Below are 16192 nucleotides of genomic sequence, written 5' to 3'. Positions count from 1 at the left end.
GGGCCCCTAAGGGTCATCCATTCCAGCCCCATTCCTCTGCCCTGCATGAACACCGAGGAGGCTGCAAATGTCAGGGGCCCCTAAGGGTCATCCATTCCAGCCCCATTCCTCTGCCCTGCATGAACACCGAGGAGGCTGCAAATGTCAGGGGCCCCTAAGGGTCATCCATTCCAGCCCCATTCCTCTGCCCTGCATGAACACCGAGGAGGCTGCAAATGTCAGGGGCCCCTAAGGGTCATCCATTCCAGCCCCATTCCTCTGCCCTGCATGAACACCGAGGAGGCTGCAAATGTCAGGGGCCCCTAAGGGTCATCCATTCCAGCCCCATTCCTCTGCCCTGCAGGAACACCGAGGAGGCTGCAAATGTCAGGGACCCCAAAGGGTCATCCATTCCAGCCCCATTCCTCTGCCCTGCATGAACACCGAGGAGGGTGCAAATGTCAGGGGCCCCAAAGGGTCATCCAAAGAGCTGCAGCACTGAGAGAAAAGGGAACCTTCAAGCTGCGAGGTTATTTATTTGAAAAATAAATAAAAATCAAGATAGGGGTGTATATATTTAATAATAAAAATAATGCATCCTGTATCCCCCACTCCCTGCCACCCCAGAATGCCTCTTGCACATGTCATAATATTAATAATACAGTGGTACCCCGGGTTACGAAATTAATTCGTTCCGCGGCGCCCTTCGTAACCCGAAAGATTTCGCAACCCGAAAAAGCCATAGCCGCTAGCGCTGGAAAGCCGCTTTTCGTGCGAAATAGCGCCGAAAAGCACCAAATTTTTTTTCGTAAGCCGAAAAAAAAAACGTAAGCCGAAACAGTTTTTTCCTATGGAATTTTTTCGTATCCCGGAAATTTCGTAACGCGGTGCTTTCGTATCCCGGGGTACCACTGTAATAATAAATTGGTCACCGTAAATGCCAGAAAAGGATGCGATTGCCATGCATTCTTTTATGACTTTAAAAGCAAGTCAGAGCTGTCCCTGAATCCTTGCAAAAGCATGTATCGTTTTGCCAATTGCCTAATTGACAAAAGCAACAAACGTTACATTCGCATTTTAGCATGGATTCTCCAAGGTAAAAAGTGCCCTTTTATTGTTCCCTTTCACTTTTATTAGATGACTTCCAGGAAAGGGATACTGTTGCAAAGGGCAAATACACACACACACACACACACACACACACACATATATATTTCTCAGCAAAAAACACAACAAAACATGCACTCATTTTGTATATATTTAATCATACACATAATGGGGGAAAATACTGCATTTGCCCTCCAAAAGCCACCCTGATTTGCCCTTTTGCCTTCTGTCACCCTTTGCATCCAGATTCCCCTTTTCCCTTCGGCTCTTTACTTCTCCCCCTCCCCTCTGCTAAATAGGACCCTAGAGATGGGGGGGAACCCCCTCGCTCCCCCGGAAGCACAAAGGTCAGGATGCCACCAAAGCCTCCAAAGGGCATGCGCGAGGATTTTGATGCGAAATGCTCGACAGAAACGGAAGGCGCTGGTGTAGTAGACAGTTCCGCTATGCATGGTTTCGCATCACGCAAATTGCAACTTTCGAGCAATTGTAGCGCTAACATAACGTTACGGGGGAATGACGGAAAAGCAAGCAATGTGGTAAGACATCGCGCGAAACAGTCATTTCGCAACGTTCTTTACACTTCTTTAGCGCAATTGCAGGGTCCAAAACTTGAGTCTGATAAACTCCTTGCTTGGGTCCTTCAGGAGCAAAAGGCAAGCGTGGCTGAAGGAAGACTTGCAGGGGCTCTGTTCCAGTTCAAACTGGGAGGGATATCTCCTCACTTTCAGCCTACATTTGGGGACTTTCAGGACAGGAATGGATTTCATGCCTTCTCGCCTTACACCTTCTTAGATGCAAGGTGGATGTGCTTGACCACATTCACTTCAGTCCTATTTTTCTACATGACTAGAGTAAAGCCCTTGAATCAGAGGGAGCAATCTGTGGGTTGAGGTGCTTGGATGGGTTTATTCTAGATGAGATGAATGAACAGGATTCTGTTAATTTGGAAACAGAGTTCCCAGCAAGGGCCATGATGCTTCCTACGGGAATCTGGAGCCTCTAATCAAAAACAATGATATTCCAGTCTTGGGTTTCAAGCCTTCCTACCCAAAAGGGGAAAAAAGGGAGAGCAAACACCACTTAGTATTTACTAACTCAAACATTAGCCCATTCCAAACAGATCAGCACACTCTTTGAACTGAATCATAGAGTCATAGAGCTGGAAGAAACCCCAAGAAGGGCCATCTAGTCCAACCTCCTCCTTTTGCCATGCAGGAACTCTCCATCAAAGCATCCCCATGGACAGATGGCCATCAAGCCTCTGCTTAAAGACCTCCAAGGAAGGAGACTCTATTGCTCTCCAAGGAAGGAGTGTGTTCCACTGTCGGACAGCCCTTACTGTTAAGAAAGTCCTCCTAATGTTGAGGTGGAGTCTCTTTTCCTGGAGCTTCCATCCATTGTTCTGTAGATTGCATTATATTCTCTGGAGCAGCAGAAAACAAGCTTGCTTCCTCCTCAGTGTGACACTGCTTCAGCTATCTAAACAGGGCTATCATATCACCTCTTAACCGTCTCTTTTCCACACTAAACCATGAAGCCCTATGAGGAAAGACTGAGAGAACTGGGCATGTTTAACCTGGTGAAGAGACGGTTAAGAGGTGATATGAGAGCCCTGTTTAAGTATTTGAAGGGATGTCATATTGCTCAGGGAGCAAACTTGTTTTCTGCTGCTCCAGAGAACAGGACACAATAGAGCAATGGATGCAAGCTCCAGGAAAAGAGATATCAACATTAGGAGGAACTTTATGAGAGTCAGGGCTGTTCGACAGTGGAACATACTCCTTCTTCAGAGATTGTGGTGGAGTCTCCTTCTTTGGAGGGGTTTAAACAGAGGCTGGATGGCCATCTGTTAATGGGAATGCTTTGATTGAGAGTTCCCGCATGGCATAAAAGGGTTGAACTGGATGGCCCTTGGGATCTCTTCCGACTAGGATTCTATGATTTTAGGTCCCAAAGTCTTTCCTCATAAGACATGGTTTCCAGGCCCTTCACCATTTTGGTGGCCCTCCTTTGGACACACTGTTGTTCCTTGTTGTTGTTGTTGTTGTGTGCCTTCAAGTTGCTTCTGGCTTACGATGACCCTAAGGTGAAGCTACCATGGGGGTATTTTCGTGGCCGGTGTCTTCAGAGGTTAGTTGCCACAGCCGTTCTCTGAGAGACTGTGACTTGCCCTGCGTCTCCCAATGAGTTTGCAAAGTCCAAGCTGGCAAGCAGAGCCTGGTCTCCAGCGTCATGTAGCCCAATGTTCAAAGCACTATACCGCATTGGCTCGCGACCCTTTGCATCTGGGGAGAAGGCGCTGGCAAATGGTGGGATTCCCATTCATCACAACCTGTAGCCTCATCATCACCATAGCCACTAAGTTTGCATATCCATGGCTGGTCATGGCTGCCATCTATACCAGTCTGTCCTGGGCACCATTTTGCTCCATGCATCTGAGGAAGCAGATATGGTCTGTCAAAGCTTAGGCTACAACTTCTCTTACTGTTACTGGTTGTACTGACTAGCCATTAAGGAGTGTACCTTAATGGGGGCATGGAGTGGGGGCATGGTGTACGCATGACACACGCCCACATGCTGCACCACACGAAGGGTGATGTCACGGCGCTCCTCGTGCTGCGTCTAGATGACGGAGCGCCAAATGAGCGCCAAAAAGTCATGGTGCCAGCAGCTATGGTGTCCTTTCCATGCTGCAAAAAGGAGCCACTTTTCCAGCTCCTTTTTGTGCAGTGAAAAGGCAAGATCAGTGCCGTGCCATGTAGTTGCCATGGTCCCGATCCGGCACTAAAAGAGGCATTTTTGTCAAGGCCTTTAGTCTCAAAGATGTTATGAGATTCCTTTGCATAACAACAGAGCAGTTCTTGTAGTGACATAAAATATTTTATTCCTGCCATACTTACTGCACTAGCTTACTATGATTCATAGAAATAACAAGTAGTAGTCTTACCTAATTACACTACCCTTCATTAGCATTCTATAGCACTAACTTTTTTATTGTTAACATCTCCCCATTTAATGTACTGTCCTATTTTATTTTATTTTTCCCTGCCAGATGGCAATCTTGATAACAGTCGGACTACATGATGTTCCATGCAATGTCTGATCCGTATGGCCTTCAGTTGAATTCACTTCCCAGTATAAAATAGCTGTTCCAAGACAAGAGAATTCGCACATAGAGCAACATACTCCAGAATTTGCTATAATTCACATCTACATCACTTAACATAAATCAACAACAACAACAACAACAACACTTAGGATGGGAACAGGAGTGGTTTTGATATTGAAATGGAGGGGTGGGATGAAGATGCTGCCTGTTGTGATGTTGTACACACACACAAACACAAGTGTGTGTGTATCTCCCTTGGGGAGGAAATGGTTCTTTGGAAAAGCTTTGAGGAAGACCCAGTGACTTGTTCTATTTGCAGGAGTATTTGGAGGCCTATATCACGACTAGAACACTTTCTTTCTGGATTGGACTCCATAAGAAAGGAAACGAATGGGTCTGGTTTGAAGACATCCCTGTGACAGTGACGTAAGTAAGTTCAGGAGCAAAATGCATCCGTCACTTGTGTTTAAGAAGCTTTCTTAGATATATATTTCCTGCTGTTTGTTTCAAGGTGTGTTTCAAATAATCCAGTCTTTAATTTCCATTAAAAGAGAGATTGAGAGAGAGATTGGAAGAAGGCAAATACACTTGGTCCTCCACTTTTGTGGCTCTGGCTTTTACGGTTTTGATTGTTTGTGGATTTGATGACTATGTTCTCCCTAGGAGTTGCTAAGTCCTCCAGAGAATGTGCAAATGTGCTCCTGGCTATTGCTGAAAGCTGGGCATCCAGCCTCAGAGCGGGATCCAGGAGGAAAAGACCCAAGCTGCCAGCCTGAGATTTTGGGGGGAGCGTGGCCCCATCCATCCCAGGCTGAACCCCTGTTCCCTTGACCTTGCCTGAGAATGGAATATTAGAGACTGTCCGATAGTTATCCAAAAGGGTGGGATCCAGGGAGGTCTTTTTCAGTGATGGCTTCACCAGAGCCTCCTTGAGATGAGATGGACATCTGCTTTGCTACAGCAAAGCATTCACCACTGGCCTTAGCCACTTGGCCAATCTCTCTCTGGTTGCCTTCAGAAGCCAGAAAGGACAAGGATCCAGTATGCAAGTGGTGGCCCTAACTTCTCCAAGGATCCCGTCCACATCCTCAGGCTGCACAGACTGAAACTTATCCAATAAAATGGCACAAGCAGGCACCAAGACTACATCCCCTGGACCTCGTGGTTCTAGTCTCCGACCCACTCGTTTCTTCACCAGGGAACAGGGCCATGCCTTGCTCTGCTTCATGGGAGGGACGCTCGGGGCCATCATGTCCATTCCCCTGGCCATTCCCCTCTTCCAGAGATCTGCTGGGGTTTTGAGAGGATCACCTGCCAAGGCAAACTCCCCAAGAGCCATCAGGACTCCATCTGGACCCATAAGCCTCTTGGGTCGGACTATCTTAACCGGCCCCCAGCCCTGCAGAGCCTAAGCCCTCCCAGTAGTAACCAGTCCATGACAACGGTGCAACAGAGTGGTCCTCCACTCCCAGATCACAGCCATAGAATCGTAGAGCCATAGAGATGGAAGAGACCCCTTGAAGATTGCGCCAGAGTCTCCTTCCTTGTAGGCTGTCTTTAAACAGGGGCTGGATGGCCATCTGTCAGTGGAGATGCTTTGATAGAGAGTTCCTGCATGTCAGAAGAAGAAGGGGGTTGGACTGGATCAGGGCCCTTCTTGGGGGAGTATATCCCACTGTCAAAGATTCGGAATTATTTCAATACTTTAGTTCTTTGTGGGGGTTTTGGGGCTATGCGGCTGTCTTCTAGAAGAGCTTATTCCTGACATTTTGCCAGCAGCTGTCTCTGGCATCTTCATGGTGAGGGTGATTTCTCTGAACATGCCAAAGCCACATCTCCTGGCAAAACTCTTCTAGAACATGGCCTTATAGCCCCAAAAACCCACAGAAAAAGGTATGAATGTCACCCTTAGGGGCCCCTGACATTTGCACCCTCCTCGGTGTTCTTGCAGGGCAGAGGAATGGGGCTGGAATGGATGACCCTTAGGGGCCCCTGACATTTGCACCCTCCTCGGTGTTCTTGCAGGGCAGAGGAATGGGGCTGGAATGGATGACCCTTAGGGGCCCCTGACATTTGCACCCTCCTCGGTGTTCTTGCAGGGCAGAGGAATGGGGCTGGAATGGATGACCCTTAGGGGCCCCTGACATTTGCACCCTCCTCGGTGTTCTTGCAGGGCAGAGGAATGGGGCTGGAATGGATGACCCTTAGGGGCCCCTGACATTTGCACCCTCCTCGGTGTTCTTGCAGGGCAGAGGAATGGGGCTGGAATGGATTACCCTTAGGGGCCCCTGACATTTGCACCCTCCTCGGTGTTCTTGCAGGGCAGAGGAATGGGGCTGGAATGGATTACCCTTAGGGACCCCTGACATTTGCAGCCTCCTCGGTGTTCTTGCAGGGCAGTGGAATGGGGCTGGAATGGATGACTCTTAGGGGTCCCTGACATTTGCAGCCTCCTCGGTGTTCTTGCAGGGCAGAGGAATGGGGCTGGAATGGATGACCCTCAGGGGCCCCTGACATTTGCACCCTCCTCGGTGTTCTTGCAGGGCAGAGGAATGGGGCTGGAATGGATTACCCTTAGGGGCCCCTGACATTTGCAGCCTCCTCGGTGTTCATGCAGGGCAGAGGAATGGGGCTGGAATGGATGACCCTTTGGGGTCCCTGACATTTGCAGCCTCCTAGTTGTTCTTGCAGGGCAGAGGAATGGGGCTGGAATGGATGACCCTCAGGGGCCCCTGACATTTGCAGCCTTCTCGGTGTTCATGCAGGGCAGAGGAATGGGGCTGAAATGGATGACCCTTAGGGGCCCCTGACATTTGCAGCCTCCTCGGTGTTCATGCAGGGCAGAGGAATGGGGCTGGAATGGATGACCCTTAGGGGCCCCTGACATTTGCAGCCTCCTCGGTGTTCATGCAGGGCAGAGGAATGGGGCTGGAATGGATGACCCTTAGGGGCCCCTGACATTTGCAGCCTCCTCGGTGTTCCTGCAGGGCAGAGGAATGGGGCAGGAATGGATGACCCTTAGAGGCTCCTCACATTTGCAGCCTCCTCGGTGTTCTTGCAGGGCAGAGGAATGGGGCTGGAATTGATGACCCTTAGGGGCCCCTTACATTTGCAGCCTCCTTGGTGTTCTTGCAGGGCAGTGGAACGGGGCTGGAATGGATGACTCTTAGGGGTCCCTGACATTTGAACCCTCCTCGGTGTTCTTGCAGGGCAGAGGAATGGGGCTGGAATTGATGACCCTTAGGGGCCCCTTACATTTGCAGCCTCCTTGGTGTTCTTGCAGGGCAGTGGAACGGGGCTGGAATGGATGACCCTTAGGGGCCCCTGACATTTGCACCCTCCTCGGTGTTCATGCAGGGCAGAGGAATGGGGCTGGAATGGATGACCCTTAGGGGTCCCTGACATTTGCAGCCTCCTCGGTGTTCATGCAGAGCAGAGGAATGGGGCTGGAATGGATGACCCTTTGGGGTCCCTGACATTTGCAGCCTCCTAGTTGTTCTTGCAGGGCAGAGGAATGGGGCTGGAATGGATGACCCTCAGGGGACCCTTACATTTGCAGCCTTCTCAGTGTTCATTTAGGGCAGAGGAATGGGGCTGGAATGGATGACCCTTAGGGGCCCCTGACATTTGCAGCCTCCTCAGTGTTCATGCAGGGCAGAGGAATGGGGCTGGAATGGATGACCCTTAGGGGACCCTGACATTTGCACCCTCCTCGGTGTTCATGCAGGGCAGAGGAATGGGGCTGGAATGGATGACCCTTAGGGGCCCCTGACATTTGCAGCCTCCTCGGTGTTCCTGCAGGGCAGAGGAATGGGGCTGGAATGGATGACCCTTAGGGGTCCCTGACATTTGCACCCTCCTCGGTGTTCATGCAGGGCAGAGGAATGGGGCTGGAATGGATGACCCTTAGGGGCCCCTGACATTTGCACCCTCCTCGGTGTTCATGCAGGGCAGAGGAATGGGGCTGGAATGGATGACCCTTAGGGGCCCCTGACATTTGCACCCTCCTCGGTGTTCATGCAGGGCAGAGGAATGGGGCTGGAATGGATGACCCTTAGGGGCCCCTGACATTTGCACCCTCCTCGGTGTTCATGCAGGGCAGAGGAATGGGGCTGGAATGGATGACCCTTAGGGGTCCCTGACATTTGCAGCCTCCTCGGTGTTCATGCAGAGCAGAGGAATGGGGCTGGAATGGATGACCCTTAGGGGCCCCTGACATTTGCAGCCTCCTCGGTGTTCATGCAGAGCAGAGGAATGGGGCTGGAATGGATGATCCTTAGTGGCCCCTTAAATTTTCAGCCTCCTTGGTGTTCATGCAGGGCAGAGGAATGGGGCTGGAATGGATGACCCTTAGTGGCCCCTTAAATTTTCAGCCTCCTTGGTGTTCATGCAGGGCAGAGCAACCCCCCCCCCCTTCCCCTGGAGTTGTCCTGAAAAAGGAAGGCCACCGGAAGGGAATGGGGTCAAAAAGCAGCCCTGCATCATGGGAACATTGCAATCAGTAACATTTGCGTTGCATTGCGCTGCTGCCTATCACACCAAACCATTTTGCAACGCATTCGCAAGGATAACGGGAGACAAAGGACTGGCTTCCCTTTTTCCCCGTAATGCCCCAAAAGGGGAGGAATGACGCTAAAAGTACGGGAGCATTGCGCAATGGGCTCCCATAGAAATGAATGGTGTCTGGAAGAAGATCCCGCTTTAATGTTATTGCGCAACGTTGGTGACGCTAACATTGCGCGATAGGCAGGAAAAATCGCCAAAACCTTGCATCTGATAAACTCCCAAGTTTCAGCCCTTTGCTATGTGCAGTTTGTTTGCTTTGTTTGGTCCAAGATTGACTCAGTGGATTTAAATAGAGGCTTTCGAGGGGGTGCTTCACAATTTTAAACTGCTTTTTAAGGCACCTCTGTACTGTAGGAATACGGTTGTCTGAGACCACTTTATTAAGTGCTGTAGCTCCATCCTGGAGCATCCTTGGGTTTGTAATCTCTTCTAGGAGAATTTTTCCGTATGTGGAGAGAGACCTTGCCTTGCACTCATGCAAACATGAGAGCGCTTGCCTTTCGCATTAAAGAGGAGAATTCATCTCCTGGTTAGGCCTAAACTGCAAGGTTAATCTGGCTCTTCCAGTCCGAGGATGAAACCAGGTTAACTGTTACGAAGTAGGCAAATCCAGAGGTCAAGGCATTCTTCCTGCCTATTTCTTTTCTGCCTAAAAAAGAAAGAGAGATGTATGGTTCCAGGGTCAATGGAATTGTCCATCCCAGATGGAGCAATTTGCCTGAGTTCTTTACTTCAGCCCTCTCTCACAGAATCATAGAAATATCAGTTGTTTTTAATGTGATGAACAGTTTAATGATGCTTCAGTGATGAAGACTGGTCAGCCGGTCCTGAGAGGAAGGCTTGTCTCTCCTTTTCCAGGTTCTGGGCTCCTGCGAGGCCGGTGGTCGGAGTCCCCCCAGGACCCAACGCTGGAAACTGCGTCGTCATTACCCACAATTGCCAACTGCCCAAGCAGTGCTGGGAGGATACGTCATGCCACTACTCCAGGAGAGTCCTCTGCAAGCGAAGACCCAACAAACAGTTAGTGGACTGACCCTTAAAGCTAACCAGGACAGACTCTGGACACGGTAGAAACAAGATGCTGTTATGGATCTGGGATGAAGAACAAGAGTCCAGGCCTCTGGTGTCCATTTTGAGAAGACCCCTGAATTACCAAAGAGCTTAGTTTGTAACCTTAGACCTATAATGGCCAGAACAATAAAGAATGGAAGAGGATGGGATGTGGAAATGCCTTGATTTAATACAACTGGTGCGGGTGGCTCTTGGGATGTTTCTCCTGGCATGCCTCCCCATGGGCTATCATGGCTAAGGCTGATGGGAGCTGCAGTCCAACAAGAGGATCACATTGCTCACTTTTCATTGAGTAAAACTGCCAATTTATCATACAATCAGAAGCAGAGAAGCAGAGAGTAAGAGAACCATGCAGTTGGAGGAGACCCTGGGGGAAGCCCCTTCTTTGTCTGCCATGCAGGAACTCACCGTCAAAGCCTTCCCTGAGAGAGATGGCCATACAGCCTCTGTTTCAAAGCCTCCAAGGACGGAGCAGTATATCCCACTGTCAAACAGCTCTGGCAATTCTTCCTGAGATTGGGGTGGGATCTGTAGTTTGAACCCATTGCCCCTTGTCCTAGTCTCTGGAGCCATGAAAGGCAAGCCTGCTCCCGTCTTCGATATGACACCCCTTCCAATTTAAACAGGGCTATCATATCACCTGCTAACCTTATTTTCATCAGGCTGAACATCCCCAGGTCCCCAAATCACAAGTTGAACATGACTCAACAGTGGGATGTGGCAGCTAAAAAGGCCAGTGCTATTCTGTTTTGGTCAGGCCTCACTGGAATAATCCTGTGTCCAGTTCTGGGCAGCACAGTTCAAAAGGGATGTTGAGAAACAGGAGAGTGATCAAAATGCTGAAGGGTCTGGAAACTATAATTCCTTATGAGGGAAGATTTAGGGAGCTGGAAAAGAAACAATTAAGGGGTGATATGATAGCCCTGTTTAAATATGGTAAAGGTATGTCATACTGAGGAGGGGGCAAGCTTGTTTTCTGCTGCTCCAGAGAAAAGGACACAATGGAGCAATGGATGCAAACTGCAGGGAAAAAGATTCCACCTAAACATTAGGAGGGACTTCCTGAGAGTAAGGGCTGTTTGACAGTGGAACACACTTCTTCCTTGGAGAGCAATAGAGTCAGAGGCCGGATGGCCATCTGTCCCAGGGAAGTCTTTGATGGAGAGTTCCTGCATGGCACCAATGGGTTGGTCTGGATGGCCCTTTTTGGGGTCTCTTCCAAGTCTCTGATTCTATCCAAGTATTCTCCCTTACAGAGGCTGAATGGGATTTGAATGGGGGTGAAGACCAAATATGTGCCTATGCAGGTTCTGAAATCCTGGCTTTCAATCCTCCTTACCAAAATGGGTGCATGTATTGGCCTTCTCCATATGTGTGTTCCAGGAGAGGTTTGTAGATAACTTCCGCTGTCCCTTTACTATAAGACATAAGCATAGAATAGTAGAGCTCTGGAGACAGTTGTTTACATCTGCTATTTTCCTCTCCCTTCCAGAAGAGACGAGAAGACAGCCTGTGCATCCATTCCTTTCAGCTTCCTACCAAGCGCCTTGTAATCCTTCTGATGTTCTGGAGGCTGTGTCTTGCAGTATCATTGGTTCCCATGTGGACCAAAAGGAAGGGCATTGGTCAGTAGGCTTGACCATTATTATTATTCTTTATTTATATAGCGCTGTAGATTTGCACAGCGCTGTACATAAAATAATAAATATATAAGAGTAAGCCTGCCTATGGTGTACAGTCTAAGAAATAATAGGATAAGACATATAAAATACATAGCAATACAGGAAATGGTTCAATAAAACAGGCAACAAAAGAACATCAGATAGTAAGCGACAATTATTCAATGCCTGGGAAGGCTTCTCTGAACAGGATGGTTTTCAACTCCGTTTTGAAGCTGGTTAAACAAGTGATGGCTCTTGTGTCTCGCGGGGGAAGAAGGTTCCAGGCGTGAGGGGCAGCAAGTGAAAAGGGGCGAATCTGGGATGGGGCAGAGGAAATCCTGGGCTGAGACAGCAGACCTTGACTACCAGAACGGAGGGCCTGAGTGGGAAGGTGAGGAGAAAGAAGGTCTGATAAAGTCCATGGAGGGCTTTAAATGTCAAGAGCAGGAGCTTATACTGAATGCGGAAAGGGAGAGGGAGCCAGTGAAGGGATGCCAAGACAGGAGAGATGTGGTCAGAGCGGTGGGTGGAAGTGATAATGCCTGCAGCTGAATGCTGGACAGAGATTAAAGGACGGAGGTGAGAGAGAGGAAGCCCAGCCAGGAGGACGTTACAGGAATCCAGTCGTGAGATCACTAGGGCATGGACCAGGATCTTGGCAGAAGAGGCGGAGAGATAAGGTCGGATTTTGGCAATCTACAAGCCTTGGCTGTGGTCTGGATCTGAGGGATACATGACAGAGAAGAGTCAAAGATGAAACCAAGACTGCGGGCTTGCTGGACTGGTTGAATAGAAATGTTGTCCACAGAGACAGAAAAGGAGAGTTGAAGGGTGGGCTTAGGAGGAAAGGCAAGAAGCTCCGTCTTGGACATGTTGAGCTTCAAACGCCGATGGCGCATCCACTGCAAGACAGCTGTGAGGCAAGACGAAACTTGCTGTTCAAACCTTGGAGAAAGGTCAGGGGCGGAAAGATACAGCTGGGTGTCATCGGCATACAGATGGTAGGAAAAGCCAAAAGAGCTAATGAGTTTTCCTAAGGACAGTGTGTAGAGAGAAAACAGAAGGGGACCCAGAACAGAGCCCTGGGGAACTCCAACAGAGAAGGGAACAGGAGATGAACTCTGACCACCTGCAACCACTACAAAAGATCTGTCTGACAAGTAAGATCTAAACCAGTCAATCTGATAATCATAGAATCATAGAATCGTAGAGTTGGAAGAGACCACTAGGGCCATCCAGTCCAACCCCATTCTGCCATGCAGGAAATCCAAATCAAAGCATCCCTGACAGATGGCCATCCAGCCTCTGTTTAAAGACTTCCAAGGAAGGAGACTCTATCACCTTCCGAGGAAGTGCATTCCACTGTCGAACAGCCCTTACTGTCAGGAAGTTCCTCCTAATGTTCAGGTGGAATCTCTTTTCCTGTAGCTTGCATCCATTGTTCCGGGTCCTGTTCTCTGGAGCAGCAGAAAACTGATAAATGAAACAGTTGGGGAAAAACAGCAACAGTAAATTCTTATATTACATGATTACAGCTGCAAGAGTGAAATAGTCCAAGCCCTGGAAAAAGGAAGGAATGCCTGATATAAAAGAATGGAATTGGAAAATATATTAATACATGGATTACAATAAATTAACACAATTATTTTTTAATTTTTTTATTTATAATACAACAATAAAAACATAACAAAACACTAAAAAAAGAGCATACAAGAGATACCCACAATGTCAAATAACAGCAATACTTGCTAAGCTGTGCACCTGAAAGTCAATAAATACAAATAAATCAAATAACTCTTTGAGCTATTACTATTATTATAGTTTATTTCTATAGCGCTGTAAATGTACACAGCGCTGTACATAAAAATAATCAAATCATCTATTTATCCCATTATCTTCAGAATCATATCTACATAAAAAAGAAAAGCCAGCCTTGGGGTCCGAATAAGCGTTCTAGTTCTGGGAGTAAATAAAACATTTCACCGACGACTTTAAGACTCTGCGTCACTGAACAAAAAAGAAAGAAGAAGGAAAAGGGGACAAAACATAGGAAAGAGCAGAAATACTATTCTTCTTCGTGGTCTCTGCGAATCATACAAATGGGTTTCACTGCGCCTGCGCAGTGCTGTTCGGAAACTTCTGGAATCACTGGGCAAAGTTTCCTTTGCAAGATATAGAAACTTTTTGGCGGTAACTCCCCCAACCCGTTATAAGGCCCCTGCCTTCCCGCTCTTTCCCCAGTTCCTTTTTTCCGCCGCGTTAGCTGCTGTTGGAACTTCGCTCGTCACTCTGTCTGTTCAGAATCACTGGCTATTTGACTTCGGACCGTTCTTGACCATTCTACTTGCTGACTTCCCTATTGTACTTCGACCTCGGACCGTCTGACTTCGCTCTTGCATTCTTCTTTGGCTTCGTCGATCCGGAAAGAAGTCCCCTCCCTTCAAAAAGTGTGACGTGTGTGGGGGCAAACTCCCGGTTCAGGACCCACACTCGTCATGCTTGCTTTGCTTGGGCAAGGACCACGACATGAAGGCTTGCCAGTTGTGTAGGTCCATGACGTCCCAAGCGAGGAAGAATCGGGAGTCCCGCTTGACCTCGGCGATCGCGCAGGGTAAGGTGCAGGGTGAGGGTTCCCGTCCAGCTTCCGCCCCTTCTCCAGTGACTGCGCCCTTGGCCTCCAAGTCCCGGGAGAGCCCCACGAGTGCCGTTTCTGCACCCCCAGCGACTACTGCACCTTCTCATGTGGCCCGTGGCCCAGACAGGTCCAGCGCCACCGGCAAGGCTTCGCAAGTGGCCAGCGGCCCTGACAGGTCCAGTGCCACCGACAAGCCCTCAAAGCGCCCCCACAAGACTTCGGGGACCGAGGATTCGACGGCTGCAGCCTCCCCGGCTCAAACAGCGTCTCTCTCCAGGTCCGTCTCCGGCGTCGGTACCGGCCGAGACCCTTCCGTCTCGTCTCAGAAGTCCAAACCGGCTAAGAAAAACGACAAAGAGGCTAAGGGAAAGGAGGATCGTGCTCCAACCACTGGCACATCAAAATCCAGCTCTCCTCCCAAGCCTAAGTCCTCCAAGTCTGGAACTCCTGTGATTGTGGACCTGGAGGACAACCCGTTCTTCCCTCCGGAGACACCAAGGGCTCCTAAGAGAAAAGCCAAGGCCACAGAGTCTGCATCGTCGGCCCCGAAGCAAAAGAGACCGCGGGAGGAATCCTCCAAAGAAGCCTCTACCTCCAAGGGTGCTTCTAAGGCTACCGACCATCGCTCGGGTTCTAAGCACCGCTCTCCGGACCGTTCAGTCCCAATCCCACAGCCTGCGGCTCGGCCCCGGACGGAGGTCCAGGAGCAGCCCTCATCAGGGAGAATTGAGGATAGTTCAGTCCCGAGCCCTTCAGGACTTACCACCGCTCCCTTTGGAGACTCTGGGGATGAATGCTCGCTGTCGGGAGGATGCCGCTCCCCGACCCCGGTCCCATGTCCGCCTGCCCTGCGGGCTTCGGGGGTCGAGCCGGAAGATCCTGAGGTCTTCTATGACTCCGAGGCAGACTGGTACTACATGGAGGTCCCTCGGGATACGGTGCTGCGTAGATTTGAGGAGAAACGTCATCGTCAGATCCCTAAGGGCAAGGCCTCGGTACCGGCTCCCAAGCCTTCAGATGCAGGAACTAAGGCTGCAGCGACCCGACTGGACCCGAGGGCTCGTCCTTCAACAACCCCTCATGACCAGCCCAGGATAGATGATTTGACTATCCAGTCGGACACGGAATCGGACCTGGTCCAGGTGCTGTCCCCAGCTTCCCAGTCCGATGATGAGCTCTCGCTTCAGGACTCTCCACAAGACATGCATCATCCAGAGCCAGCCTCCCCCACGGATGACCTCAGGACCTTTAGCGAGCATATCATCAAGATGTCCAGGGCTCTGGACATTGAGTTGGCTTAGCCTGAGGAGACAGCTCGGGACCCGGTAGAGCGCCGTGTGCATGGCCGGATCCCAACCCCACCGTCCATCCCTCTCCTGCTGTCGCTAGAGACAATCATCAAGAGGTCTTGGGAGACTCCTGCTTCCCTGGTTGGGACCTCATGCAAGATAGAGTCACTCTACCGTGTCTCCCCTGCAAGCTATGCCTGGCTGTCGACACACCCCAAGCAGAACTCTGCTATTGTGGAAGGTGCCCAGGTCGCCTCTACCCACAAGCAGGCGACCTCTCCTGTAGACCGTGAGGGCTTTGGGCTTTGCGGCCGGATGTCCTGCCCCTTCCCGGCCTCCCAACCAATCAGGGAGGCCACTGGGGAAGAAGGGGCGGGACTTCTGGCTGCAAAGGGTGCTGGGGCTTGCAGTCCTGTCCTCGTCCCCTTCTCCTCACAGGTGCCTTTGATGGCACCCGCGAGGAGAAGGGAACGAGAGGAGGTGATCCTGGCCCTTTCGCCTTCTCCTCGCAGGTGCCTTCGATGGCACCCGTGAGGAGAAGGGAAGGGGAGGAGGCGACCCTGGCCCTGTCACCTTCTCTTCGCGGGTGCCTTCGATGGTACCCGCGAGGAGAAGGGAAGGGGAAGAGGCGACCCCGTCCCCTTCTCCTTGTGGTTGCTGGTGCTAGCGCCGGCACTTGCAGGGAAAAAGGGAGGAGGGGGAGGCGGGGGGAATCCTAACCTGGTGACCCCCAAAGGGGTCGCGACCCCCAGGTTGGGAACCCCTGGTCTAG

General features: G+C 50.3%; 2 protein-coding genes and 1 pseudogene across 6 annotated transcripts in view; 2 read left to right on the top strand and 1 right to left on the bottom strand.

Moving 5' to 3' along the window:
- LOC149278110 (C-type lectin domain family 4 member K-like) overlaps window positions 1-9969 on the top strand; it is a 35558-nt gene extending 25589 nt beyond the window's left edge. For 4 of the 5 annotated variants that reach the window (XM_089502356.1, XM_089502359.1, XM_089502358.1 and 1 more), the window contains 2 exons: window positions 4518-4624; window positions 9623-9969. In XM_089502356.1, coding sequence (XP_089358482.1) covers window positions 4518-4624; window positions 9623-9797 — 282 coding nt within the window. In that variant the 3' untranslated portion in view covers window positions 9798-9969. Of the gene's footprint in view, window positions 1-4517; window positions 4629-9622 lie in introns of all 5 variants that reach the window. The other variant, XM_089502360.1, reaches the window with a different exon arrangement.
- LOC149278102 (uncharacterized) overlaps window positions 1-16192 on the top strand; it is a 250232-nt pseudogene that overhangs the window by 45920 nt on the left and 188120 nt on the right.
- LOC149278109 (uncharacterized) overlaps window positions 1-16192 on the bottom strand; it is a 705984-nt gene that overhangs the window by 674488 nt on the left and 15304 nt on the right. The gene's annotated exons all lie outside the window — the stretch shown is intronic.

Source organism: Sceloporus occidentalis, unplaced genomic scaffold (genome assembly GCF_023333645.1).
Source record: "Sceloporus occidentalis isolate IW3139 unplaced genomic scaffold, rSceOcc1.0.p SCAF_201, whole genome shotgun sequence".
In the NCBI taxonomy this organism is placed as follows: domain Eukaryota; kingdom Metazoa; phylum Chordata; class Lepidosauria; order Squamata; family Phrynosomatidae; genus Sceloporus; species Sceloporus occidentalis.
This window is presented reverse-complemented; position numbering and strand designations above follow the sequence as displayed.